The sequence below is a fragment of the Caretta caretta genome, chromosome 13 (assembly GCF_965140235.1).
Source record: "Caretta caretta isolate rCarCar2 chromosome 13, rCarCar1.hap1, whole genome shotgun sequence".
In the NCBI taxonomy this organism is placed as follows: Eukaryota; Metazoa; Chordata; order Testudines; family Cheloniidae; genus Caretta; species Caretta caretta.
The window spans coordinates 38,298,175-38,324,386 of record NC_134218.1 but is presented as its reverse complement, the minus strand read 5'-3'; the positions used below and the strand labels follow the sequence as shown (position 1 = coordinate 38,324,386).

The 26,212-nt window shown below is 53.3% G+C and overlaps 1 protein-coding gene across 2 annotated transcripts; it reads right to left on the bottom strand.

Moving 5' to 3' along the window:
• Window positions 1–203: 203 nt before the first annotated feature.
• LOC125622561 (Fc receptor-like protein 5) lies at window positions 204–17,095 on the bottom strand. 2 transcript variants are annotated; one of them, XM_075118932.1, is made up of 8 exons: window positions 17,011–17,095; window positions 16,837–16,875; window positions 13,038–13,343; window positions 8,851–9,156; window positions 5,437–5,766; window positions 4,774–4,875; window positions 2,552–2,673; window positions 204–1,418 (listed from the first exon to the last, which is right to left on the bottom strand). In XM_075118932.1, exons 1-8 carry the CDS (start codon window positions 17,039–17,041, stop codon window positions 1,272–1,274), a joined length of 1,383 nt encoding a protein of 460 aa, XP_074975033.1. In that variant the 5' UTR covers window positions 17,042–17,095; the 3' UTR covers window positions 204–1,271. The 2 variants fall into 2 exon arrangements, with proteins under 2 accessions (XP_074975033.1, XP_074975034.1); XM_075118933.1 differs by lacking the exon at window positions 4,774–4,875.
• Between the last annotated feature and the right edge of the window lie 9,117 nt (window positions 17,096–26,212).

The following is a 26,212-nucleotide window of genomic DNA, read 5'->3' as shown; positions in this document are numbered from 1 at the left end:
GGGGGTACAGGGGTCCAATGGTCCCAGCCTGCATCCTGGGGATCCCGTCACAATGGTCACTTACACCAAAAATCACGTCTCTCTTAGGTTGCTTCCAGGCCCAAGAGACCAGTCACTTACCCCAAATCAACTTGTACCCTAGATCCTACACCAAAAACAATGCCTGTAGCCAATCCTATTATAAAGGTTTATTAACTAGGGAAAAGGAATACGAGAGTTATCTGCAGGTAAAAGCAATCAATTAGAGACACGCCAATGAGCTACCACGTAAATCTGAAAAGTGACAGATTTGTAGTGATCTGTCAATTCAAAGGGTCTTTCAGGGTAGATGTAGGAGGCAGCCCCTGGGGATCTCTGGCTTCAGTTCAGAGTCTCTGGCCTTTCTGAGTTCAGACAGCCAAAAAAATGCAATTTCTTCTTGTCAGGGATTTTTATTTCCTTCCCCCAGAGTTCAAGAGCAGGGGAGAAGTTCCCATCCACGTCTCCTCTATATGGGTTGGGGGATGCAATCAACAAAGTGTTTTGTCCTCTGATGTTCCACAATGGCTTGTCTGGTGTCTATGGGCTTTCTTTTGCTGGGCAGGAAATAACACCTCTTGTGGAAAACTTCTATTTCACACTTGGTCATGTTTCGCTTCAGACTGTGGGCGTTTACAGTTTCAGAGCAAACACTTAACTATCACCTTACACCATGGGATATGGACTCTATCCGTGAGATTAATGCAGGCAGCAACATACAAGCATTTCATAGAGTCTAAACACTAAAGACATTCTTAGAAGACTAATACCTATTTAGAGCAAATCTAACACACAGGTGACCTGGTCTGGTCTCCAGTTATGAGGTTGTAAGTTCTCAGCTAATACCTGCAGCCTGGGCAAGAGTGGGCATCAGACCTGCCAGCAGCACACAAGCCAGGCTGTTTTTCTTATCTGCCAGTTAGCCTGATTCACGCAGATGCATGAATCCACGTTCCTTTGTCTAGGGCCGGCTTCTTTATCAACTACCTCCATAACGTATTTCCAGCATACATACGTAACACTTTCTACACAACCCGTGCATACATCACGCAGTGGTGTTCATGACCAATGGGTTACTAGTTTTTATATGATACCTGACAAGATGCCGGTTGCCTAAATATTCTGTCTGCGGTGCTTTGGGTGTGCCCATTGCCAAGTGGCATAAAAGGGCTCTTGGGGTATAAAGGGTTAAGGATATGGATGCCTGGAGGAGGGGGGTACATGCAGAGAGACGTATAGAGAGTTTCCCCTCCTTATTTAGTTGCCTTCCAGGTGTGTGTTGTCACTACCTCGCTGTACAGCACATGCTCATCTTCAGCAGGTTTTAGATTTTTTGTCGGCTGGGTTGCGTGGGCCTGTGAGGCCGGGAATACCATGAGTGCGTAGGTGACTTCTGAGCCCTGGTGAGGGAGGAAAGAGAAATGGTGAGGGGGAGGGGTGCACGGACACTAAGTACTTGGACGCTGGAGTGGAGAGGACGCCTATAAAATAGGTAGTTGCAAAGACATTGGAGGAGAAGATCAAAGTGATCTCAAAAAAATGGAGAATTCCCCTGAAATCAGTAAAATGGAATTCAGGGAAGTGCAAAGTGCTCCCTTTAGGAAGGAAAAATTAAAGGCAGCAGGACAAAAGGGGTTTAACTTGTACGGCAGCAGTCCTGTAGAAAAGGAGTTCTAGTGGAGCCCAAGTTGCGTATGAGTCGATAGCCTTCATCTCAGCAGCACCGTGCTAATATCATTCTGGGGTGTATTTACAGGACTGTCGTGTGTAAGACACAGGAGGTAACAGTTGCCCCACTTGGCACTGGTGAGGACTCAGCTGGAGTATTGTGTCGAGTTTTGTGCCGCTCACTTTAAGAAAGATGTAGACAAACTGGAAAAGATCCAGGGAAGAGCAACAAAAATGTTGTTCAGATGTTTAGAAAATATGTCCTATGCGGAAAGGGCGAAAGAACTGGGCATGCTTAGTCTGGAGATGTGAAAGCTGGAGGGGACCTTAGAACCATCTTCTAACATGACATTAGAAAGAGGACAGTGCTCGATTGTTCTCTGTATCCACGGAAGGTAGGACAAAATGTAATGGGCTTAATATGCAGCAAGTGAGATTTCGGTTAGATATTAAGAGACTCTTTCAATCTCGAAGGGTAGTTAATCTCTGGAACAGGTGACTAGGGAGGTTGTGGAATCTCCATCACTGGAGGTTTTGAAGAACCATTGGACACCCCGTTGGGATGGTCTAGGTTTGAGTAATCCTTCCTTGGCACAGGGGCTGGACTAGATGGCTTCTTGAGGTCCCTTCCAGCCCTACATTTCTGTGATTCAATGGAGTTTGGGGTGATGGGGAAAGGGATGATGAATTCCCAGCCCTGCCTCCTGTGTGAGCAAACCCTGTGCAGCATCTCTTTGTGGCTGTTACCTGTTACCAGAGAGGCAGTTGCATCACAGGACTGGGCAAAAGATTCAGGCCGTGCAGTTTCCAGGTGGTTGGACTGTGCTGGGGTTTGAAGCTTAGCCTATAAATCCATTGACGTTACCTGTTCCATCTGCTCTGCTCCGGTACACGTGGCTTTTGATCCCTCATTATCACAACCAGGATCCAGGTTCCTGGTGTGTTCTCCAGGCTCAGATCCCTTGGTGCTTTTCAGAGGCTTTGGAACTAAAAAAGAACCAGATGAGATCAGAGCTGAGGTGGGGAGAGATTGTGAGGCAATGCCTAGCTACAATGTGCAACCTTGAGAAAGAAGAAGGTAAACTCAGCTTTGTAACTATTGATTTCAGTGCGTGTGTGATTCTGGGGCTTCTGCCAGGGCACAGGGGGAAAACGGTCCTACAATTTATCTGTACAGTAACTCCTCACTTAAAGTCGTCCCAGTTAACGTTGTTGCGTTGTTAAATCGCTGATCTAGTAGAGAACGTGCTCATTTAAAGTTGCGCAATGCTCCCTTATAACCAGGGGCGGCGAGTTACATGGGCCTGTAGTGCCCAGGCTCCAGGAATATTCAGGGCCTGGGGGCCCGGCTCCACCAATGTTCAGAGCCGGGTTTCTCCCCCGGCCCTGTCTGCCACCGCCGCGTGCCTGCCCCAGAGTGTCCCCCGGTCTTGTCTGCCACCCCCCGGGCCTCCCCCGGGCCCCGCAGCGTCCCTGCCTCAAGCGGGCGGCTGCCCTGCAGCTCTGCTCTGTGCTCCCTTGCCAGTGGCGGCGGTGGCCACTGCTGCCTACAGGACAAGAACGGTGCCAGTGGCAGGCTGAGGCGGCTGCTGCACCTGCAGAGGGAGGAGGTGCTCACACGATTGGCAGCCCGGTCGCACCCACCGGGAGGTGACGCTGAGGGGACTTCCAGGAGATGGAGTCTGAACCTCACCTGAGCAGCTGCTGGGGCTTGGATGAATGTCTGACCGTGTGATCCGTGTCTTCCCCCTTCTCCCCCGCAGCCACCACTCCTGCCCCATGCTGGGCAAGGGGCAGCCCCATCCCCTGTGAGGCTATGGTGAGGGGCAGCAGGCTGTAGCAGGGGAGGGGGCCACATGTAATGGCAGCCTCCCTCCCGGCACCCACTACAGGGGAGGCAAGGGGGCTTCTGGGACCCGAGAGGGTCCCGGCCCCTAGGAGCACATGCAGTGATGGTGCTGGATGAGTGTGCTGCCGGGGGGGGGGAGAGGGCCGGGGGACTGTGGAGTCCTCTTCTCTGGCCCCAGCCCTGTGGCAGCCTGCCTGCACCCCAAACTCCTCAGCCCCAGCCCCAGCCCCGCCCCATCCCAGAGCCCGCACCTCCAGCCAGAGCCCTCACCTTGCTGTCTCAACTTGCTGACCTACTTAAAAAGGCAATGTACTTAGAGTGAGGTAAGCATACTTAAAGGGGCAATGCACATCTCTCTCTCTCACACACACAGGGTGTGTGTCTCTTTCTCTCTCTGCCATGCTGTCCCCTCTCCCTCCATTTGTGCTGCCTTGTAGAGTGTGTTAACTTTTGAGGGCTCAGCTGAGTGCTAGTTCATCATTTAGCAGTAAGGCATCTCCTGGGAAATATCCCATCCTCTTCCACCCTCTAACTTCACCACCTCAACCAAGCTTCACGATCATCATTGCTGTGTACAGTATTCAATTGTTTGTTTAAAACTTATACTGTGTGTGTGTGTGTATATATATATATAATATAGTCTTTTGTCTGGTGAAAAAAATGTCCCTGGAACCTAACCCCCACTATTTACATTAATTCTTATGGGGAAATTGGATTCGCTTAACATCGTTTTGCTTAAAGTCGCATTTTTCAGGAACATAACTACAATGTTAAGCGAGGAGTTACTGCATTTGTTTATATATATATTTTCCCAGCACAGAGACATAAAGATGTCTGCAAATTTTAAATTATTTTACCCCTCACTTCACCCTAACCACAAGCAAAGGTCTTAGTGCTCACATCAAATGAAATGATTTGTCTTAACCAACTCAGCTGAAGTTTGATTTATTTGACATATGTGTTAATAAATTGGACATGTACCAATACACATTGGAAAGCCCATAAATATTTTTTAGAACTCTATCTTCTTATTGTACTTTGTCTTCTCGTTCAAAGGTAAATACCTCGTTTACCATGCATATTTTAGAATTTGGTTTCCATACCCACATGGTGGTAGGATTCTTTGTGGTTGTTAATGGTTTAAAACTATTTACACTGATCAGTACAGAATAGTTTTTGATGAGACCATATCACAAAAGCAGGTGGGAGACCACAGCCCCTTGCCCCCTTTCACCCACCTCTTTTCTTCCTATGGCAATACCAGAGCAGAGCAGCCAGGGCTCCAGTCAGAAGTAAGACACCACCAGTTCTCAGCAGAATGTCACGGGTATAGTGTGAGGCTGTTCATGCCGCAGACAAAGAAAAGGGAGGGAAGGGGACATGAGAACAGCTAGGCAGCCCTGTCAAAAGGTCTGGTACCCACAGAGGAATCCGCCCTTGAAACAAATTTGCTGTGATGACAGCCCCTCACTATATTGCCTATTGCACATTCTGTCTGGAACAGCCTGCTCCCCTTTCCAAAGGGGGGAAGGATGATCCAGTGGCTATGGGGCTGGCCTTCAACACTGGCTATGGGGGTTCAATTCCCTGCTATACCGCAGACGCCCTGTGGGACTCTTCTCTTTGCCTCTATTCCCCATCTCTAAAATGGGCACTGCGGGGCTAAATCCACTAACAACATTGTGCGGAGCTCAGATAATAGGTCATGTGGGTCATGGAAGTATCATAGATAGAAAGGGCATGGGGAAAGAGGGGGGTTTTCATCTCCACTTTGGTTTCGATCTCCATGTGACATCTGTCACCTCATCCGACCTCCCTTTCCCACGAGAGCTCCTGGGGATGGTTCTCCTCCAATGGGAGCAAATCAGGGAGCTGGATTAAAAAAATTAGGGAAGTCTCACCTGTCACAGTGACATTCAGAGCGTGGCTCCTGGGGGATGGGATCCACCTCCCACTCATGTTCTCCTCGTATCCACAGGTGAATTCCCCAGTGTTGCTGGGACCGGCCTGCAGGATGCTGAGCACAGAGATGTTCATAGAGCTGGTGCTGGGCTCTGTGGTGCTGATCTCAGACCCTGCATCCCCAGGAACGAGCTTGACACTGTCCTTGTAGAAGTGAAACCTCCGCTGATCAGCATCCCTGGGGGCCATGCAGATGATGAGCAGGGGGAACCCTTTGCTCACCACTCCGGATGGGGGATCCATGCTCAGCGAAGGCTGGGGAGGGCAATCTGTGGGGATTAAAAAAGGAGAGGGGTCAGCAGAGGCATGGCGGTGGAGAAAGTGGAGATGGTGCCCAGAATTCAGTTTATTTACAGCTGAACTTTATTCTTGCTCCAGAGTCTTGTGCTTCTCTTCAGCATCCTGAGGGGCTCCCCACGGAAATGAGCGAGAGCCAGGCTAGGGGGTCGGGATGGCTTCCTTCAGATACAAGGCGGGGCTGGGATGTGGGGGTCAGAAGGTGGCCAGGGGCACTAGGCCGTGACTCATTTTCTGTCACCCCTCCATTACTAATGCTCCAGCCCCTGATATTTATGGAGACCTTGGTAGTTAGGGAGGGCCCAGTTCTCTCTGTAGATCCCGCCCACTCTGGCCAGACTGGCTGAGAGCTGGGTGGCCCTTTTGGGATTCTACCTCCCCAGAGGGGAGAGGCACAAGGTGGCCTGTTGGATGCCCAGATCTGTGTCTGTTGGGCAGCCATGTTCTTGGCTATGTTGAGTAGCCATATGTTGTGCTGCTCTCTGAAGGGCAGCCACACATTGGAAATCAGGCAGCCATATTGGATAGACATGTCCTTGGCTGTGTTGAGCAGCCTTGTTTTATGGCTGTGATGACATCAGAATAGAAGCCATGTGCCAGTTAGCTGGGCATGTAAGGCAGTGAGGAGGCCATTTTCCCAGTTGGGCAGCCATGTTAGACCTGAATGTTGTAGCATGAGGCTCATCAGGAGCATGAAAGAGCAAAGAGGGGGCAGAAGAGGAGGGGAATAAAAGGAGCAGATGTTAATTCAAAGGCTAGAGTCCAGCATGGAAGGAGGGAAAGAGGATAATAAGCAGAACTGGAATCAGAAGAGGCAGAAGCAGGGGTCAGAGGGGCGCTGGTCCTGCTCTAGTTCTCTGGCCCATGCAATGCTGGAGGTCAGATTAGTTGGACAAAGTAGTCATTTCTGGGTTGGGAACCTATGAAGTATGATCTATGATCCATTGACTGGCCTGGATTACCCAGGCCTGGGGCTCTGGTTTCTTCGCCTCAGCTGTGAGCCCCAGCTGGCCCCTCCTGGTTGAGATGGGGACCACGTCAGAGATCAGCTCTCCTCCTTGGCTGTTGGGTCTGTGCCTAAGAGGAATGAGTTGGGGAAAGGGTGAAGCAGAGAGGCTGGGGCTGGTCTGGAGAGAAGAGGGAGGGGAAGATGATTGTTCTGTGGAGAGGAGCGTCTGGGGCAGATGGGGCAGTGCAGAGGGGCGTTTGCCCCAGGGTCTGCTACCGGGTCTCTGGGCAGTCAGGCTGGGGAGACTGCTGAGGAGAGGCAGGGCATGGCCTGGGGTGCCAGCAGCACAATTCCCAGGTGTGGCTGGGAAGGGCTGGAGAAGGGCCCTCCCCAGTGATGACCCTCAAGTCTCAACCACCACCAGGTGGAAATAGGTCTCACCATCACTGACACTAGGGCTCCTTTCAGATGGGATCTTTCATCCACACTCCACTCTCCAGTACAGACAGGTGTACTTTTTGCTGTCTGCTATGTAAGTTGTGCTAATCAGCCAGGTGTCCTGGCAGGAGACCCAGTTGAAAATCCACCTCCCTCTTTGATTTAAGAACTTGTATCCCCTGTTGTTTCCTCACTCATTGGACCAAAGCACTTGAGCGTGACCGGCTCCTCTCAAATATAGATAGGGTGAAGTGGGTCCAAAGAGAGCATGGGGGGAGGTGGAGTGTCTGGTATAGAGATAGAGAGGGGGACCCCCACAAAATGAGGAAGGGAGATATATGAGAAAAGTCCCTGACACACAGAGACACAAACCACCCCGATCTCCCTGCCCAGTGCTGTCTAACATAGGCTGATGGAGATGGGCTGGTTCTTCCCACCTTGGATCTCCTGGCTGGATGGGGGTACCCACTACACAGGTGCACAACCCAGAGACCCCAGAGCTGTGATCCTCAAGGGGTGAGTGAAGCTGCCCCTGGATAAGCCCCAAGCTGAGATGCTCCATCCTCCTGCCATGTCAAATTGGAATCCTGCAGCTTTTTGACCCCAGGGGCAGCCCAGCATGTGAGGGGAACAGGGTTTCCAGGGAGGTACCCGAGGTGGTCTGGGCTCAGGGAGAGGGTTGGGGCCACAGCGGGGTCTGGAAAACAGGGGTCAGCATTACATACAGAAGAAGGGTCACACCCTGCAGGGATCACTGGAAGGGCCTGGGAGGTGAGGGGCAGATGTTACCAGGTAAAATTCATCATAGGAATTAGAGGGGGATGGAGACTTCTCTGTGGGAAACTCCCTGCACCCCTGCACCTCACTGAGCCCCAGTGTTGCACTGTGCCCACATGTTACCCAGCAGGAGGCTGGGTATCTCTGTGTGGGATCCACTGGCTGGACTGGGTTGCCCAGTGCCCAACAGGAGTAAGGGATGGGTGGTCTGTCTCAGCTTTGAGCATCAGCCGGTCACTCCACTGGGACCAGGGACCTCTTTAGAGACCAAATCCCTGCTTTGAGGGAAGGATTTGTATCCAGTGGTGCTTTCATGCCCAGGGCCCGAGCACCTCAGGGCAGGACCTTCCCCCCCGCATACACATGGGCCGTAGGGATCCTGATGAACTGGTGCCAGCAGTGGGTAAGGGTGACATCAGAAATTGATCCCTCTTCTGATAAAAATTATGAATGAAGTGGCAGGGCTGAGGGCGTAGAACTAGAAGACTTGTGAGCGAGGATGACAGGGCTGAAAGTTCCCCCACAGCTGTGCCCTCTAAGTGACAAACTTCTCAGATCAGCTAGGAGCCTCTCCATGCTGTTGGGGTGCCCAGCCCCCCACCCCCGTGTCTGACATCAGGGCCTGACACTGACAAGAGATGGCCTCCAAGTTTTAGATGTTACTGCTGGCTGGGAGTCCCTAAAACCCAAAGTAGCACTATAGACCCCCGGCAACATCCACTAGAGGAGCCAGAGATCCAGGGAGTGACACTAACCAGCCATGGTGGGTTTGAAACTGACCCAGCTGGTGGCCGGGTCTGGAGCTGAGTGACTGGGCTGTGTCTCACCCCATGTACGGAGCAGAGATACACCACCACAGAGCCAGCAAACAGCAGGAGACAGGGGGACTGACCTGTCACTGTTATGGAGATGAGTTGGCTCCTCTCCGATGGGATCTCTCGCCAAAACAGTGTCTTCCAGGATTCACAGGTGTACATTCCGGCTTGTGATCTAGACATCTCCGACAGTTGAATGGACTCAGTGTAACTGTACCAAGGTGTGGGGAGTTCCTTGGAGTGGATTTTCTGGCCGTCTCTGAAGAACCAGATCCCGGACACAGTGGATGCCCCATCAGCTGAGCACGTCAGGGTCACAGTTTCTCCCGTTACGTAGACAGGCTGCTTCGGGGACACGGTGAGCTGGGGAGCCGGCAGGGGGGCTGGAAAAGACAAGGGGGTCGGGGAAGAGACGGTTCCTACTTTGGAGGCTGGTGACACAGAAGCAGAGGAAGATACAGAGAGAGAGAGCAGAAGAGGGAGGGATCCTGACACAGACCCCAGCCAGCCCTAGCTCAGTGCCCAGTAACCACGTCCCTGCCGGGCCATGCACACACTGAGCAGCAGAGATCTCACTGCCAGGAAACCCAGTGGGACCAGTGTCCCCTCCTCGGTACCTGAGGAGGCAGCTCCTGCCCAGGGCCAGCTCAGCCTGCAGGGGCTGGGAGGGGCGGGCTTGTGTGGCTGAGGCTGAGGGTGTCAGGGAGCTGCCCCCAGCAGGCACAGACCAGGCTTCCCTGCACTAAGGGCAGGTGGTAGCGACGTGCCTCAGAGCCCTGGGTACCCCCCGTGGGAGCATCACACACGCCAGTTGGGGTCTGGCCCCATTGACTCCAAAGGAGCTAGGGCTCATTTACATTGATCTAGCTCTACCCATAGACTCCCTCGGAGATTTTGCTGATTCTCACCAGCTGGGATCTTGCTCCTTCCTAGCGAAGCCTCTGAAACCAGCCCCCTGGTCCCGCTGGGGCCTTGGGGTGAGTTTTAAACTAATGTTTCTGCTGCATCGCAGGGAGCGTTTGCACGGACGGGGAGTGATGGGGCTGGGGAGGTTTTCCAGTCCCCAAACCTTGACTCCGTGTGACGGGTATTGACCCCGCACTGGCGCTAAGAGGGGCAACAGGAGCTGGAGAGCTTGTCATGTCAGAATCCTGCATGTTGATGATCCCGGCCCAGCCTGTGCTGGGAACTGGCTCTCCAGGGGGGTACCCGGGGAGATCACGGCCCAGGGAGAGGGACCAGGCCACAGAGGGGTCTGGAAAGCAGGGGTCAGCGTTAGATGTAGAAGAAGGTCAGACCCTGCAGAGATCTCTGGGAGGTGAGGGGCAGATGTTACCTGCTGAGCCATGCAAACACTGAGCAGCTGAGATCTCCCTGCTGGGAAACCCAGTGTTACCAGTGTCCCCTCCTTGGTACCTGAGCGGGGCAGCTCCAGCCAGCGCCAGCTCAGTCTTCATGGGCTGGGAAAGGAGGGATTGTGCGGATGAGACTAGGGAGTCAGGGAGCTGCCCACAGCAGGCACAGACCAGGCTTCCTCACCCTAAGGGCGGGTGGTAGGAGCATGCCCCAGAGCCCTGGGTATCCCCGGGGAGCATCACACATGCTCTCTGCTGAGTAAGTCGTGCTGATCACCGAGGTGCCTTGGCTGAAGACGCCTTTGGGGATCTGCTCCACTCTTTGAATGAGGAACCTGTATCCCGTCACCCTCTCACTCCTGGGAGCCGAGCACTTGAGGGTGACTGACTCCACTCGGATATATGCGGGGTGCAGGGAGACAAGAGAGAGCATGGGGGTGGTGGAGAGTCTGGAATGGAGATCGAGGGGGGAACCACCACCAAATGAGGAGCACGGGGAGATAGATGAACAAAGACCCTAATACACACAAGCCACCCTGATCTCACTGCCCAATGCCACCTCCCGCAGGCTTGCCAGCTGGTATCTCCCGGTTGGACAGGCGTATCCAGTACAAGCAGGTGCATGACCCAGAACCCCTCTGCCCCTGTGACATTCAGGGTTCGAGTGAAGCTACCCCCAGATAAGCCCCGAGCTGAGGTGCTCCATGTTCCCACCACATTGAATTGGAATCCTGCAGCTTTGTGACCCCAGGGGCAGCCCAGCATGTGAGGGGAACAGGCTCTCTGGGAAGGTACCCAGGGAGATCAGGGCTCAGGCAGAGGGTCGGGGCTGCAGGGGGGTCTGGAAAACAGGGATCAGGGTTAGATACAGAAGAGGGTCACACCCGGCTGGGATCTCTGGAAGGCCTGGGAGGTGAGGGGCAGATGTTAGCAGGTTACATTCATCTCAGACATTTAGAGGGGGACAGAGACTTCTCCATGGGAAACTCCCTGCTCCCCTGTACCTCACTGAGCCCCAACCCTGCACTGTGCCCACATGTTACCGAGATGGAGGCAGGGCCTCATGGTGTGGGATCTGCTGGCTGGACTGGGTTGCCCAAGACTAAGGGACGGGTGCTATCTGTCTCACATGTGAGCGACAACTGCTTTCAACTACCTGAAAGGGGGTTCCAAAGAGGATGGCTCTAGACTGTTCTCAGTGGTAGCAGATGACAGAACAAGGAGCAATGGTCTCAAGTTGCAGTGGGGGAGGTTTAGGTTGGATATTAGGAAAAACTTTTTCCCTACGAGGGTGGTGAAGCACTGGACTGGGTTACCTAGGGAGGTGGTGGAATCTCCGACCTTAGAAGTTTTTAAGGTCAGGCTTGACAAAGCCCTGGCTGGGATGATTTAGTTGGGGACTGGTCCTGCTTTGAGCAGGGGGTTGGACTAGATGACCTCCTGAGGTCCCTTCCAATTCTGATATTCTATGATTCTATGATCAGCTGGTCGCTGGTCACTCCACTGTGTTACGAATTACACCTTGTAGGACACGCACACAACTGCTGCGAATTATACCTGGTAGGACACGCACACAAGTGCTACGAATTACACCTGGTAGGACACGCACACAAGTGCTACGAATTACACCTGGTAGGACACGCACACAAATGCTGCGAATTATACCTGATAGGACACGCACACCAGTGCTGCGAATTATACCTGATAGGACACGCACAGTTCGAATCTAGGCTGAGGCACAGAAACAAAGTCCACAACTGCAGAGTTCCCAAAAGACACTAAGTTTATTACGCTCGAGCGTGGTGCCCCCCTGTTAGCCAGGAGGGGACCCTGAATGCAGATTATACAAAGGTTATATACTTTTTAGCAAAGCATGTTGCCCTCGTGCATCGGAAACCTTAGCCAATAAACAAACCCTTGTCTTATCTACCACCTATCCCTGCTTGGTGCATTCCTCGTGCTATACCAGTATGTTAATTACACAGCATGGTCCTAAAGCGATGCATCAGTTACTTTTATTGTTAGGATGGGAGGCCTCACATCAAGGCCAACAGACAGGGAGTTAGAGACTGACAAAAACCAGATACTGGGAGTCAAGGCAGGCTGGAGACAAGGAGGAGGATTTTCACAGGGATTCAATATCTAAGGATTACTCCTCCTGGTGTATGATGTGCTGGCATTTAAACAATGGTGGGCCCCAAACCAAAATGGAGTCACATGTGCTAACTTTTCCTTAACAACTGGGACCGGGGACCTCTTTGGAGATCAAATCCCTGCTTTCAGAGAAGAATTTGGATCCTATGGTGCTTTCACCCTCGGGAGCCGAGCACCTCAGGGTGTACCTTCGTCTCCCATAGACATGGGCAGTAGGGGATCCTGGTGTATTCATGCTGGCAGGGGTGACAACAGAAACTGATCCACCTCCTGATGATAATCATGAAAGAAGCAGCAGGGCTGGGTCCTTAGAACTGGTTGCTCTGTAAGCCAGGACAACAGGGCTGCGAGCTCTCCACAGCAGTGCTCAGGGCTGTGAGCTTGCCCCACAGCAGTGCTCTCTTAGTGCCAAACTTTAGTGATCAGCTGGGACCCTCTCCCCCCAAGGCATGTCGGACACCAGGGCCTCACACTGACCAGAAAAGGGGGAGATTTGGGATTTGTTTGGGATTTGGGATGTTCAATAAACATCGCCAAGTTTTCAAATGTTACTTCTGCCTGGGATCCCGCAAAACTTAAAATAGCAGGAATGTCCCCGCAAAACCCACCACAGGATCCAGAGAGCCAGGGAGTGACACTAACCCAGTGGGTGGCCCTGTCCCGAGCTGAGTGACCGGGCTGTGTCTCACCCCGTGAATGGAGGAGAGATACCCTGCCAGAGGGCCAGCAAACAGCAGGAGACAGAGGGGTCTCACCTGTCACTGTTATGAAGATGGGTCGGCTCCTCTCCAATGGGATCTCTCGCCCGAACACTGTCTTCCAGGATTCACAGGTGTACGTTCCGGCTTGTGATCTAGACACCACCAACAGTCGAATGGACTCAGTGTAACTGTACCAAGGTGTGGGGAGTTTCTTGGAGTGGATTTTCTGGCCGTCTCTGAAGAACCAGATCCCGGACACAGTGGATGCCCCATCAGCTGAGCACGTCAGGGTCACAGTTTCTCCCGTTACGTAGACAGGCTGCTTCGGGGACACGGTGAGCTGGGGAGCCGGCAGGGGGGCTGGAAAAGACAAGGGGGTCGGGGAAGAGACGGTTCCTACTTTGGAGGCTGGTGACACAGAAGCAGAGGAAGATACAGAGAGAGAGCAGAAGAGGGAGGGATCCTGACACAGACCCCAGCCAGCCCTAGCTCAGTGCCCAGTAACCACGTCCCTGCCGGGCCATGCACACACTGAGCAGCAGAGATCTCACTGCCAGGAAACCCAGTGGGACCAGTGTCCCCTCCTCGGTACCTGAGGAGGCAGCTCCTGCCCAGGGCCAGCTCAGCCTGCAGGGGCTGGGAGGGGCGGGCTTGTGTGGCTGAGGCTGAGGGTGTCAGGGAGCTGCCCCCAGCAGGCACAGACCAGGCTTCCCTGCACTAAGGGCAGGTGGTAGCGACGTGCCTCAGAGCCCTGGGTACCCCCCGTGGGAGCATCACACACGCCAGTTGGGGTCTGGCCCCATTGACTCCAAAGGAGCTAGGGCTCATTTACATTGATCTAGCTCTACCCATAGACTCCCTCGGAGATTTTGCTGATTCTCACCAGCTGGGATCTTGCTCCTTCCTAGCGAAGCCTCTGAAACCAGCCCCCTGGTCCCGCTGGGGCCTTGGGGTGAGTTTTAAACTAATGTTTCTGCTGCATCGCAGGGAGCGTTTGCACGGACGGGGAGTGATGGGGCTGGGGAGGTTTTCCAGTCCCCAAACCTTGACTCCGTGTGACGGGTATTGACCCCGCACTGGCGCTAAGAGGGGCAACAGGAGCTGGAGAGCTTGTCACGTCAGAATCCTGCATGTTGACGATCCCGGCCTAGCCTGTGCTGGGAACTGGCTCTCCAGGGGGGTACCCGGGGAGATCACGGCCCAGGGAGAGGGACCGGGCCACAGAGGGGTCTGGAAAACAGGGGTCAGCGTTAGATATAGAAGAAGATCAGACCCTGCAGAGATCTCTGGAAGTCCCTGGGAGGTGAGAGGCAGATATTACAAGGCAAATTTCATTTCAGAAATTAGGAGGGGTTGGAGACTTCGACAAGGGAAAGTCCCTGCACCCTGGTACCTCACTGAACCCCAACGCTGCACGGTGCCCAGATGTTTCCCAGCTGGGGTAAGGTATTGGGTGATCTCTGTCTGAGCTGTGAGCGTCATCCAGTCACTCTACTGGGACCAGGGACCTCTTTGGCGACCAAATCCCTGCCATGATAGACTAATTTGTGTCCTATGGTGCTTTCACCCCAGGGGCCAAGCACCTTCCCTTCCCATACACATGGGCAGTGAGGGATCCTGGCATATTGGTGCTGGCAGGGGGTTGGGTAACATGATAGTAACCAATGCCTCCCCTGACAGAAATCGTGACTGAGGAATCCAGGCAGCTGCAGGGCTGTAGGTTTACAGAGTGTGGCCCTGACAGCAGCCACCTGGGACCCTGGTGATGGAGCTACTGTTCCTAGACGAGATCTCTTGATTGGATTCCAATCTCCAGTACGCACAGCTGTTTGACCCAGCATTTCCCTTCTCTGCTGTGAACTCCAGCCGGGCTCCAGCGTTAGGGTTGAGGACTACGCTGGAGTCCTGCTGCCCTTTGTGATAGAAGAATCTGTATCCTGAAACCTCCTCGTGCCCAGGAGCCGAGCATGTGAGGTTAACCCGCTCCCTTGGGAGATACTCTGTGTACCAGGACTCCTGCAAGAGTTTGGGGGCTGGCGAGAGATCTAGAAGAGAGGCAGAGGGGCACTGTTGAGGGAGAGGCCACTATGGAATAAGAAGGGAGAAGGCGGAAGAGAGGAGTCCTGGACAGACATGATCACAAACCAGCCTCATCTCACTGCCCAGCAGCCACCCCCACGCTGGGAATTATACCACAGTCTGTCTCGCTCTCTCTCCCTCTGGGGTCTTTTCATTGATCCCAAGGCAAGAAGGGACCATTGTGATCATGGAGTCCGACTTCCTGTGTCATCTAGGCCCTAGGACTTCCCTGAATTGATTCCTCTGTGACCTAGAACAGATCTCTGAGAGAAATAGTCAGGCTTGATTCAGAAATCGCCAGCGCTGGATTGTCCCAGTGGTTAATTCCCCTCCCTCTTAAAAATCTGCACCTTATTTTCTGTCTGAATTTGTCTAGCTCCAGCTCCCAGGCACTGGGTTGTGTTAGGTCTTTGTCTGTTCTACTGAATAGCCGTTGATTGTCCAATTTCTGTTCCCCAGGTAGGAACTGCTAGATTGTGATCAACTCCCCCTTAACCTTCTCTTTGTTACACTAAACACCTCCAGCTCCTGGAGTCTCTCACTATAAGATGGACTGACACTTTGTGCTCTAGGCAAATTCCAGCTCCCCCCATCTGTGAAACTTAACACCCCCCATCCCACAGCCTGCTTACCCCTATATCCTCCCACTGACCCTAAATCTGTTGCTCCTGCATCCTATGGGTGGAGGAGATGACAGGGTGGGTGGGACTAGACTGTTGCAAGGAGCAATTCAGGGAGACGGGCAGGAGCCAAGGAGAGAATCTGCCTTTCTCACCAGGGACTAGGGGCATGAGGAGCGGAGCTGGGGGGGAAGGGTACTTCATGTGCCTGGGGAGCACCAGGATCCCCTCTGTGTCCATCCTGGGGCAGCAAGTAAGGGGATGACAAGTGTGGGAGGGTCCTTCATCCACCTGGGGCATCCCAAGATCCCACACTCTCCCTCCTAGGGGAAGGGGGGTGCAAAAAGGGGGGAGGGTTGTTAATGCAAATGTTTCAACCCCAAGACCCTCATTCACATCAGGGTATTCACCCCAAGTTCTCTATCCCGGGGGGCAGGGGAAGAAGAGGGGGGAGAACCCATCAGCCATCCATCAGACCTACCTAGCAGTAGCTAGAAGGCTTCAAAGAGAAAGAGAAATGAGGAAGCTCAGGCGGATGTGGGGAAGGGAGGGGGGAGTTTTTCCACCGATCATGTTTCCTCTGGGGTCTCTGCAGAACCTGCGTTTAATGTCCCGCTGAAGGGGTGCTGGGTCTGTGCCCCTCGCCCTCAGTCCACCATGGGAGCCCAGAGCTGGGGCAGGGAGAGCTCTCCCCTTCCACACACAGCCCCACGGTGATGGCCCCTGCCCAGGGGGGACTCGGTGTAATGGGGAGGTGGGTGCTCAATCTCCTTGGCCGTTCATCCCTCGCTCTCTCTGCTGAGGTTGCCAATGAGAGGCTGGGTAGCGCCCATGGGGACGGGAGCATCTTCTCCCCTACAGCCTGGGCTGGGACCCACCACGTGGACCCCCCAAGCAGCCATCAGCTGGAGTCTCTCTTCCAGCCCCACGGTCGTGGCTCTGGAGTGGAGCTGATGCAGCTGCACATTCCACAGGAGACATCTGTGCATGGGGTGGCCTGACCCACCCAGGGATGAGAAGGGGGCACCTGGGGATCCCCCCTTCCTTGAAATGCCAAACATCACAGTGTGGGAGGAGGGGGATCCCCACCCCCACTGTCTGAGACCTCCCCTCCCCACTGCGAGCATCTCAGCCAGGACAGGAGACGTCGTTACCTGTGGGGGACGCCGGCCTGGGGAGAACCTGGAGAGAGGCTGGAAGAGAAGAGAAGAGCCGGGTGAGAGCTCCGGGGAGGGGATGGGGGGAGTAGGGGGATGGAGGGACGTAGGTGCGGGGATCACCAGGCAGACTGACAGAGGGAGGGAGGGTGGCCGAGGGAGGTCACTTACCCAGCAGAGGCAGAAGGAGAGTTAGCACCATGCTGAGGTGGTCGCTCTGGGGTGAGAGCTGGGTTCTCAGCTCAGCCACCGGCCCTGTCTGGGTGCAAGGAGGGGAACGGGCCCCTCCCCTCTGATGGAGGCAGAGGAAGCCACAGCCTCAGGCGTGGTCACCGCTCAGCTCGGGGACTGGAGAGACACCGGATCCTTGTGCGCAGGGAGTGCGGAGGGGAGCTGGCCTTTTCCCACAGCTAACACTGGTGGGAGGGGCTGGAGCAACAGCCCCAGGTAACTCACACCTCCAGGGGTGGGCTAGGGACTCAGCGGGGCTAAAGGAACCTAAGGTGAGTTAAACTGGTTTACATCAGCTGGGGATCTGGGCCCATTGACCCCAGCTGGGGATCTTCCCCTTTGAGTCCAATGGAGCTATGTCCCACTGACCCCAGCTCAGGATCTCGCTCATTCATGGCGATGACTCTAAAACCAGTCCTCTGGTCCTGTTGTGGCCTTGGGGGTGTGTTTTAAACTAACATTTAGAGGTTCTGTGCCTCTGTCACAGACTCACAGGACTCGTGCTCTCTCGGCTCCGTACGGTCCCTGGGAGGAACCTCCTTCAGAGCCACAGCCCTTCTTGGGGGTCCACTCTCTTTTGGGGGTTAAGCCCCTCTGCCTCCTGGAACCTCACCTCTCTGAGCCCTCAGCGTGCATGCTGTGGGCGCCCTCAGGGAGTCCCCTCACTCTGGCCCCCCAGGGCCTCCACGCCTAGAGGGAATAATGCCACCCTCATCTCTAGACTGGAGTGACTCTCAGCCGGCATAAAGCAGAAGGGTTTATTGAGCATCTGAACACAACTTAGGAAACTCTCCGGGCCCTCGGGCCTAGCAACCCTGAGCACATCTAGGGTCTCTCCTGCATCCAGGGGGGCTCTGGCTGCTCTCTTTCCCCAGTCCAGTAGCCCCCTCCTTCCAGCTGGGCATCTAATATCACTTTCCCCCAAGTCTTGCCTCTGACCTTTATCTTTTGTCCCCGGTAAACAGGTTGCTTGGGCCTCCTCTCCTCTCCTCTCAGCCTCTCCTCTCATCTCATCCATCCTTTGTTTTCCCACTGGCTGGATCCAGCTGGTCGGGTCACCGGGGTCCTCTCTCCACAGCCCATTGTCCTCCCACTGGCCAGAACCAGCTGTGACTTCTGAGCTGAGCCTCCCAGTCACCAGGTCACCGGTCGCTGGGGTATCCATTCTCCAGGCTGATGTCCAGGGTCCCTAGTGCCACTACTGGCCCTCTGTAACACCAAACTCCCTGTCCCACCACCCCGTTAAACCAGTAACGCACAGGGAAACAGAGTCCCACACATCATTGAAAAAACAAGCAAAGCCCCAGCTTCGTCACATCTCTCCCTGCTCTGAGTCGGAACCGTAGAAAACTCTGCCTCATGAACTTTCAGAGAAACAAATGGAGTGTCTCAGGGATGGAGGGTGCCAGAGACTTTCATTGTTGTCCTTGTGGGCTCTGCCTGGGAGCCAGTTGCAGATCGTGGAGGACTCAAACACCAGGAGCCATGAAGGGTCATTAACCCTCCGGGCTCCATTTCACACCATGTCCTGCCTCGTGAGCTCCAATCTCTCATGCTCAGCAAGCTTGGGTGACCCCAACCACATTCAATGCATTGCCCTTGGGGCACTGTGCTGCAGGGAGCAGGGCGGGGGCTCAACAGGGGCACTTTTCCCCTGCACCTCCCTGCACCCCAACCCTGCACCATGCTCATATACTAACCAACGGGAGACAAGGTCCGCCCTTTGTGGCATCCATTGGTTGCCGGTTCCACTTGTGATTCTCCTCTCTTCTGCAGCTCGCAGCTTCCTCTGGGTCCAGGAGCTGGCGGTAGGTGGCTCCTTCTGCCTCATCAACAGCCTCATCTTCCTCGTCTCCTGCTTCTGGCTTGTTCTGGGAAGGCGGTACCTTCATTCTGTGCCTTGGACTCTCTCCACAAGGTGACCCATTTGGGCTGCAATCGCTCCCCTAGAATTTCAGCCTGGAGGGGGAGGCTCTGGTGGAAGGTCCAAGAGTGAGATCTGAGAAACCTCCACAGGATGTGAAAGGGTTTTAGGCACCATGAATGCTCCATGCATCCCCATCAGGGCTGGGGCACAGCTGCTGTTTCACAGCTCAAACCCAGCACTGATTTGTTCTCTCAAGATGGAGCCTTCCAGCCGCATCACTTTAAAGATGCTCCCGTGTGGGGATAAACAAAAAGGCCAGTAAACTAAACCCACATGAACATAATTCTCCATCTCTCCCCAGGCTCCCCACCCCTGCATCCCCTTCATCCCACCCTAAGTCCAAAGCAGGACCAGGGGCCTGGCTTCAGAGTCATCACCGTGAATGAGCGAGATCCTCAGCTGGGGTCAATGGCCCATAGCTCCCCAGTGGGTGGAAACCAATGTAACGCAAAGAAGGGTCCTTTACACCACCTGAGACCCTGGGCCAGCCTGGGAAGATCCAGCCCCTTGGTGCTGCTGCTCCAGCCCCTCCCCCCAGCACTGCGTTGAAGTACAAAAGCCAGTGCAAACACTGGAGAAGGTGGCGGGAAGTGGTCAGCTGCCCTCAGCCCCTCCTTACCTGAGATGCTGCTGCCTGTCCGGCCGCCCAGCTGAGCAGTGGCTGCAAATGAGGCTGTGGGTTCCTCTGCCTCCATCAGAGGGGAGGGGCCCCGCCCCCTCCTTGCACCCAGACGGGGCCGGTGGCTGAGCCGAGAACCCAGCTCCCAGCCCAGAGCGACCAGCTCAGCATGGTGCTAACTCTCCTTCTGCCTCTGCTGCGTAAGTGACCTCCCTCGGCCCTCACCCCTCTGTCTGGAGACTCCTCCTCCACCCTGCCCCACATCCCTCCATCCCTCTCTGCCCCATCCCCTCCCCAGACCTCTCTTCTCTTCTCTTCTCTTCTCTTCTCTTCCAGCCTCTCTCCAGATTCTCCCCAGGCTGGTGGCTCCTGCAGGTAACAATGTCTCCTGTCCTTGCTGAGATGCTTGTGGTGCGGGGTGGGGATCCCCCTCCTCTCACACTCTGATGTTTGGGATTCAAAGGAAAGGGGGATTCCCAGGTGCCCCGTGTCATCCCCTGGGTGGGTCAGGCCGCCTCTTTCACAGGCATTTCCCATGGATCCTGCCCCAGCAGCAGCAACTCCAGTGCAGACCCACGTCCATGGGGGTGGAAGAGCAACCCCAGCTGATGCCTCCCTGGGGGTCCCTTTGGTGGGTCCCAGTGCAGGCCGTAGGGGAGAAGATGCCCCCGTCTCCATGGGCGCTATCCAGCCCCTCATTGTGTTACAAATTATAGCTGATAGGACACGCACACAACTGCTGCGAATTACACCTGGTAGGACACGCACACAAATGCTACGAATTACACCTGGTAGGTCACGCACAATTCGTATCTAGGCTGAGGCACATAAACAAAGTCTACAAGTGCCGAGTTCCCAAAAAACACCAAGTTTATTACGCTCGAGCGTGGTGCCCCCCTGCTAGTCAGAAGGGGACCCCGAATGCAGGCTATCCAAAGGTTATATACTTTTTAGCAAAGCATGTTGCCCTCGTGCATCGGAAACCTTAGCCAATAAACAAACCCTTGTCTTATCTACCACCTATCCCTGCTTGGTGCATTTCTCGTGCTATACCAGTATGTTAATTACACACCATGGTCCTAAAGCCATGCATCAGTAACTTTTATTATCAGGATGGGAGGCCTCACATCAAAGGCCAGGAGATAGGGAGTTTAGGGACTGACAAAGAACAGATACCAGGAGTCAAGGCAGGCTGGAGACAAGGAGGAGGATTTTCACAGGAATGCAGTATCTAAGGAACACTCCTCCTGGTGCATGATGTGCTTGCTCTTAGACAATGGTGGGCCCCAAACCAAAATGGAGTCACATGTGCTAACTTCTCCTTAACAATTGGCAGCCTCAGCAGAGAAAGCGAGAGCTGGACGGGCCATGGAGACTGAGCACCCACCTCCCCATTACACTGAGTCCCCCCCAGGCAGGGCCCACCAGGGTGGGGCTGTGTGTGGAGGGGGGAGCTCTCTCTGTTCCCCAGCTCTCGGCTCCCACACAAGACTCAGGGCCAGGGGCACAGACCCAGCACCCCCCAGCGGGAATTAAAAGCAGGTCCTGCCAAGACTCCAGAGGAAACATGGTGGGTGGGAAAACTCCCCCTCCCTTCCCCACATCCAGCCGAGCTTCCTCATTTGTTAGTCTCTAAGGTGCCACAAGTATTCCTTTTCTTTTTGCTCATTTCTCTTGAATGCCTTCTAGTTACAGCTAGGCAGGTCTGATGGTTGGCTGACAGGTTCTCCGCCCTCTTCTGCCTCTATCCCCTGGATGGAGAACATGGGGTGAATTCCCTGATGGGAATGGGGATCTTGGGGTTGAACCATTTACATCAGCAACCCTCCCCCATTTTTGCACCCCACTTCCCCAGGATGCAGAGTGTGGTGATCTTGGGGTGCCCCAGGTGGATGAAGGACCCTCCCATACTTAACATTCCCTCACCCGCTCTCCCTGGATGGACAGAAAACATATGCTGGGGCATACTCCATCTCTTCTCCCGATGCCTCTAATCCCCAGTGGGAAAAGCAGCTTCTCTCCTGGGCTCCTGCCCTTGTCCCTGGCCCTGAGTTGCACCTTGGCACAGTCTGGGTCCCACCCAGCCCGTTATCTCCTCTGTGCATGGGAGGGGGGGGCAGCAGATTGCAGGTCAGTGGGAGCTTATGCTCAAATAAAGTTGTTAGTCTCTAAGCTAGCACCTCCCTGGTTACTCAGAAGCCCAAATAACACAGTTCCCCTAAAGTACCCAGCCTCAGGCCTCCAGCCAGACACACCTGTCAAACATGGGATGATAAATTCTGAAAATCTGATTTCATCATATAAAAGAAAAGGTTCTTCCCATCCCAAAGGACCAAGCCCCGGACCCAGGTCAAATGATAACTCAGCTCTTATCCAAAATACACACTTACAGTCAATTCTTTTTAACTCAACTAAAATTTATTAAAAAAGAAAAGAGAGAGAGGGAGAGAGCGTTGCTTAAAAGGTCAATACACATGCAGACTTGAATTCGATTCTTGAGGTTCAGATACAGAGCAGAGATGAGCTTGTAGTTGTCAAAAGTCTTTTTAGAAATAGTCCATAGGTTATAGTCCAATGTCCATATTCAGGGTGACTCCACTCAGTGACTGGGGATCTCAATCTTTATGGCTTAAGGTTTCCCCCTCTTGAAACCCAAAGCAGATCTGAGATGAAGAAGGATCGTGTCCCAGGGTGTTTATACATTTCCCGCAGCCTTTTGGCCTGAGAAAACAATCGGTTTAACTTTCCTTCTCCAAAACATCCTGGCAATTAGCACAGGATAATTTATCCATTAAACAGTTTAGATACAGGTTACCACAAACTTAAAAGAGACAATAATATATTTCACTCTAGTGTCTTCCTAAATGTTAATATTCCTCTTTTGATCTTTGAATCAAAGCTATAGCCATAGACAAGACTTGTTTGCTGACATCACAAGACCCGAGCAAACATCTCCCCTTCTCTCTTTAACAATACAGACTTGCATTTCAAAGCTCTGTTCATTTCCATCTCTTCCTAACCAGTCTTTAAAGTTCGGCCATGGGTCAGGTCAGTCTGTGAGTTAATTAACTCTTTCTGGCCCTGTCGCCTTTCAATGAGATATTATATTACACTCATAACGTCATAGGAGGGCGGCTCCATCTAATAATAAGAATTAACCACTGGGACAATTCCCCAGTCATGGTGGTGGATTCCCCAGTGCTGGCGATTTCTGAATCAAGCCTGAATGTTTCTCTCAGAGATCTGCTCTAGGTCACAGGGGAACCAATTCAGGGAAGTCCTAGGGCCTGGGTGACACAGGAAGTCGGACTCCATGATCACAATGGTCCCTTCTGGCCTTGGGATCTATGAAAAGATCCCAGAGGGAGACAGAGAGAGAGAGAGAGAGAGAGAGACAGGCCGTGGTTTATTTGCCATGGTGTATTTCCCAGCATGGGGGCGGGTGCCAGGCAGTGAGAGGAGGCTGGTTTGTGATCATGTCGGTCCAGGACTCATCTCTTCCCCCTTCTCCCCTCTCATTCCATCGTGGCCTCACCCATTACACTCACCACTCTGCCCCTGTTCTCGCTCACCTGCCGGCCCCCACACTCTCTCAGGACCCCAGGTACACAGTGTATCTTCTCGGGGAGCTTGTTACCCTCACATGCTCGGCTCCAGGGCGTGAGCTGGTTTCAGGATAGAGATTCTTCTACCAAAAAGGGCAGCATGACCCCAGCGCAGTCCAACACCCAAATGGAGGAGCCCAACTGGAGCTCACAGCTGAGAAAGGAAATGCTGGGTCATACACCTGTGCATACTGGAGATGTCACCTGGCCTTCTCGTTAGCCCTTTGTTCTCCAGCTTCTCAGACCCCACTGGCTTCCTGCAGAGAGTGAGCCATACATGGTCGTTATCTGCTATGCACCAAATGTCCGGCAATTGGAGTGACCATTGTCTTCTCAGGCTCCATGGGCAAGGCAGCCCATGCCCCCAGCAGTGAGGCATCAGTCACACCTGGATCTCTGGGTCTCTGAAAAGAATAAACAACCTTTCCCCACCACCTAGTTAGTCATGCAACACATAGGGGAACCTGAAGCATGCACAGAATGCATAGAAAATATTATGGAAAATTCTCACATGGTCACACACCCCAACACCTCAACTTTACCCCCTCTCTCTGGTCAGGGCCACTCCATCCCTCTCAGACACTCCATCTTGGGCATGGGGGTCCCACTTGATCAGCAAAGAATAGGCACTGCTGTGGGGAAGCTCACAGAGCTGGGGTACGAGGTGGGCACAGCTGCATGGAAGCTCACAGCACTGAGGACCTGGCTAGGAATGGTCAGGACCACGCTGCAGCTACCTAGATTCCTCTGTCACGGTTTCTATGACAAGAGGGTTTGGTTTCTATAATTTTACAACATCCCCCTGCTGGTACCAATATGCCAGGATGCCCTGCTGCCCATTTGTATCAGAGAGCAGCGTGCTACCCTGATGTGCCAAGCACCTGATGGCAAAAGCACCACAAGATACAGATTCCTCTATCAAGTCAGGGATTTTCTCTTTAAAGAAGTCCCTTGTCCAAGTGGCGTGATCACCCGTCCCTTGTCCCTGCTGTGGATAGGGCTATCCAGTCCAGCCGGTGGATCCCACACAGAGAGGCCCTGCCTTCTTCGGGGTAACATGTGGGCACAGTACAGGGTTGGGGCTCAGTCAGGTACAGGGGTGCAGGGAGTTTTCCCCGAAGAAGTCTCGATCCCCCACAATTCCTAAGATGAATGTTACCTGGTAACATCTGCCCCTCACCTCCATACTCCTTCCAGGGATCCCTGCCGGGGGTGATCTTCTTCTGTATCTAACACTAAAGAAATCTAAAGAAACAGATTGATAGAGCCAGAAGAGTTCCCAGAAGTTACCTACTACAGGACAGGCCTAACAAAGAAAATAACAGAACGCCACTAGCGGTCACCTTCAGCCCCCAACTAAAACCCCTCCAACGCATTATTAAGGATCTACAACCTATCCTAAAGGATGACCCAACACTCTCACAAGTCTTGGGAGACAGGCCAGTCCTTGCCTACAGACAGCCCCGCAACCTGAAGCAAATACTCACCAACAACCACATACCACACAACAGAACCACTAACCCAGGAACTTATCCTTGCAACAAAGCCCGTTGCCAATTGTGCCCACATATCTATTCAGGGGACACCATCACAGGGCCTAATAACATCAGCCACACTATCAGAGGCTCGTTCACCTGCACATCCACCAATGTGATATATGCCATCATGTGCCAGCAATGCCCCTCTGCCATGTACATTGGTCAAACTGGACAGTCTCTACGTAAAAGAATAAATGGACACAAATCAGATGTCAAGAATTATAACATTCATAAACCAGTCGGAGAACACTTCAATCTCTCTGGTCACGCAATCACAGACATGAAGGTCGCTATCTTAAAACAAAAAAACTTCAAATCCAGACTCCAGCGAGAAACTGCTGAATTGGAATTCATTTGCAAATTGGATACTATTAATTTAGGCTTAAATAGAGACTGGGAGTGGCTAAGTCATTATGCAAGGTAGCCTGTTTCCTCTTGTTTTTTCCTACCCCCCCCCCAGATGTTCTGGTTTAACTTGGATTTAAACTTGGAGAGTGGTCAGTTTAGATGAGCTATTGCCAGCAGGAGAGTGAGTTTGTGTGTGTATGGGGGTGGGGGGGATGTGAGAAAACCTGGATTTATGCAGGAAATAGCCCGACTTGATTATGTAAAGAGTTGTCACTTTGGATGGGCTAGCACCAGCAGGAGAGTGAATTTGTGTGGGGGGGTGGAGGGTGAGAAAACCTGGATTTGTGCTGGAAATGGCCCACCTGATGATCACTTTAGATAAGCTATTACCAGCAGGACAGTGGGGTGGGAGGAGGTATTGTTTCATATTCTCTGTGTGTATATAAAGTCTGCTGCAGTTTCCACGGTATACATCTGATGAAGTGAGCTGTAGCTCACGAAAGCTCATGCTCAAATAAATTGGTTAGTCTCTAAGGTGCCACAAGTCCTCCTTTTCTTTTTGCGAATACAGACTAACACGGCTGTTACTCTGAAACCTGTATCTAACACTGACTCCTGTTATCCACAGCCCCCGTGGCCCCATCCTTCACCATGATCACCCTGGCTACCTCCCAAGAGAGTCTGTTCCCCTCACACGCTGGGCTGCCTGTGATGTCACAGACTTGAAGAATTCCTATCTGACAAGCTCCTCAGCTCCAGTGACCCCTCTTAGTGCCGGTGTGGGGTCAATACCCATCACACAGGGTCAGGGTTTGGGGATTGGAAACCCTCCCCAGCCCCGTCTGTCCCTGTCTGTGCAAACGCTCCCTGCGATACAGCTGAACCTCCAAACGTTAGTTTAAAACACACAACAAGGGCCCACTGGGCTCCCCAGCAGTGAGATCTCTGCTGCTCAGTGTTTGCATGGTCCGGTGAGGACTTGGTCCTTGGGCACTGAGCTGGGGCTGGCTGGGGTCTGTGACCACAATTGCTCTCTCTTCTGCTCTTTCACTGGCTCTTCCTCTGCTTCTGTGTTACCAACCTCCAAAGTAGGAACCGTCTCCTC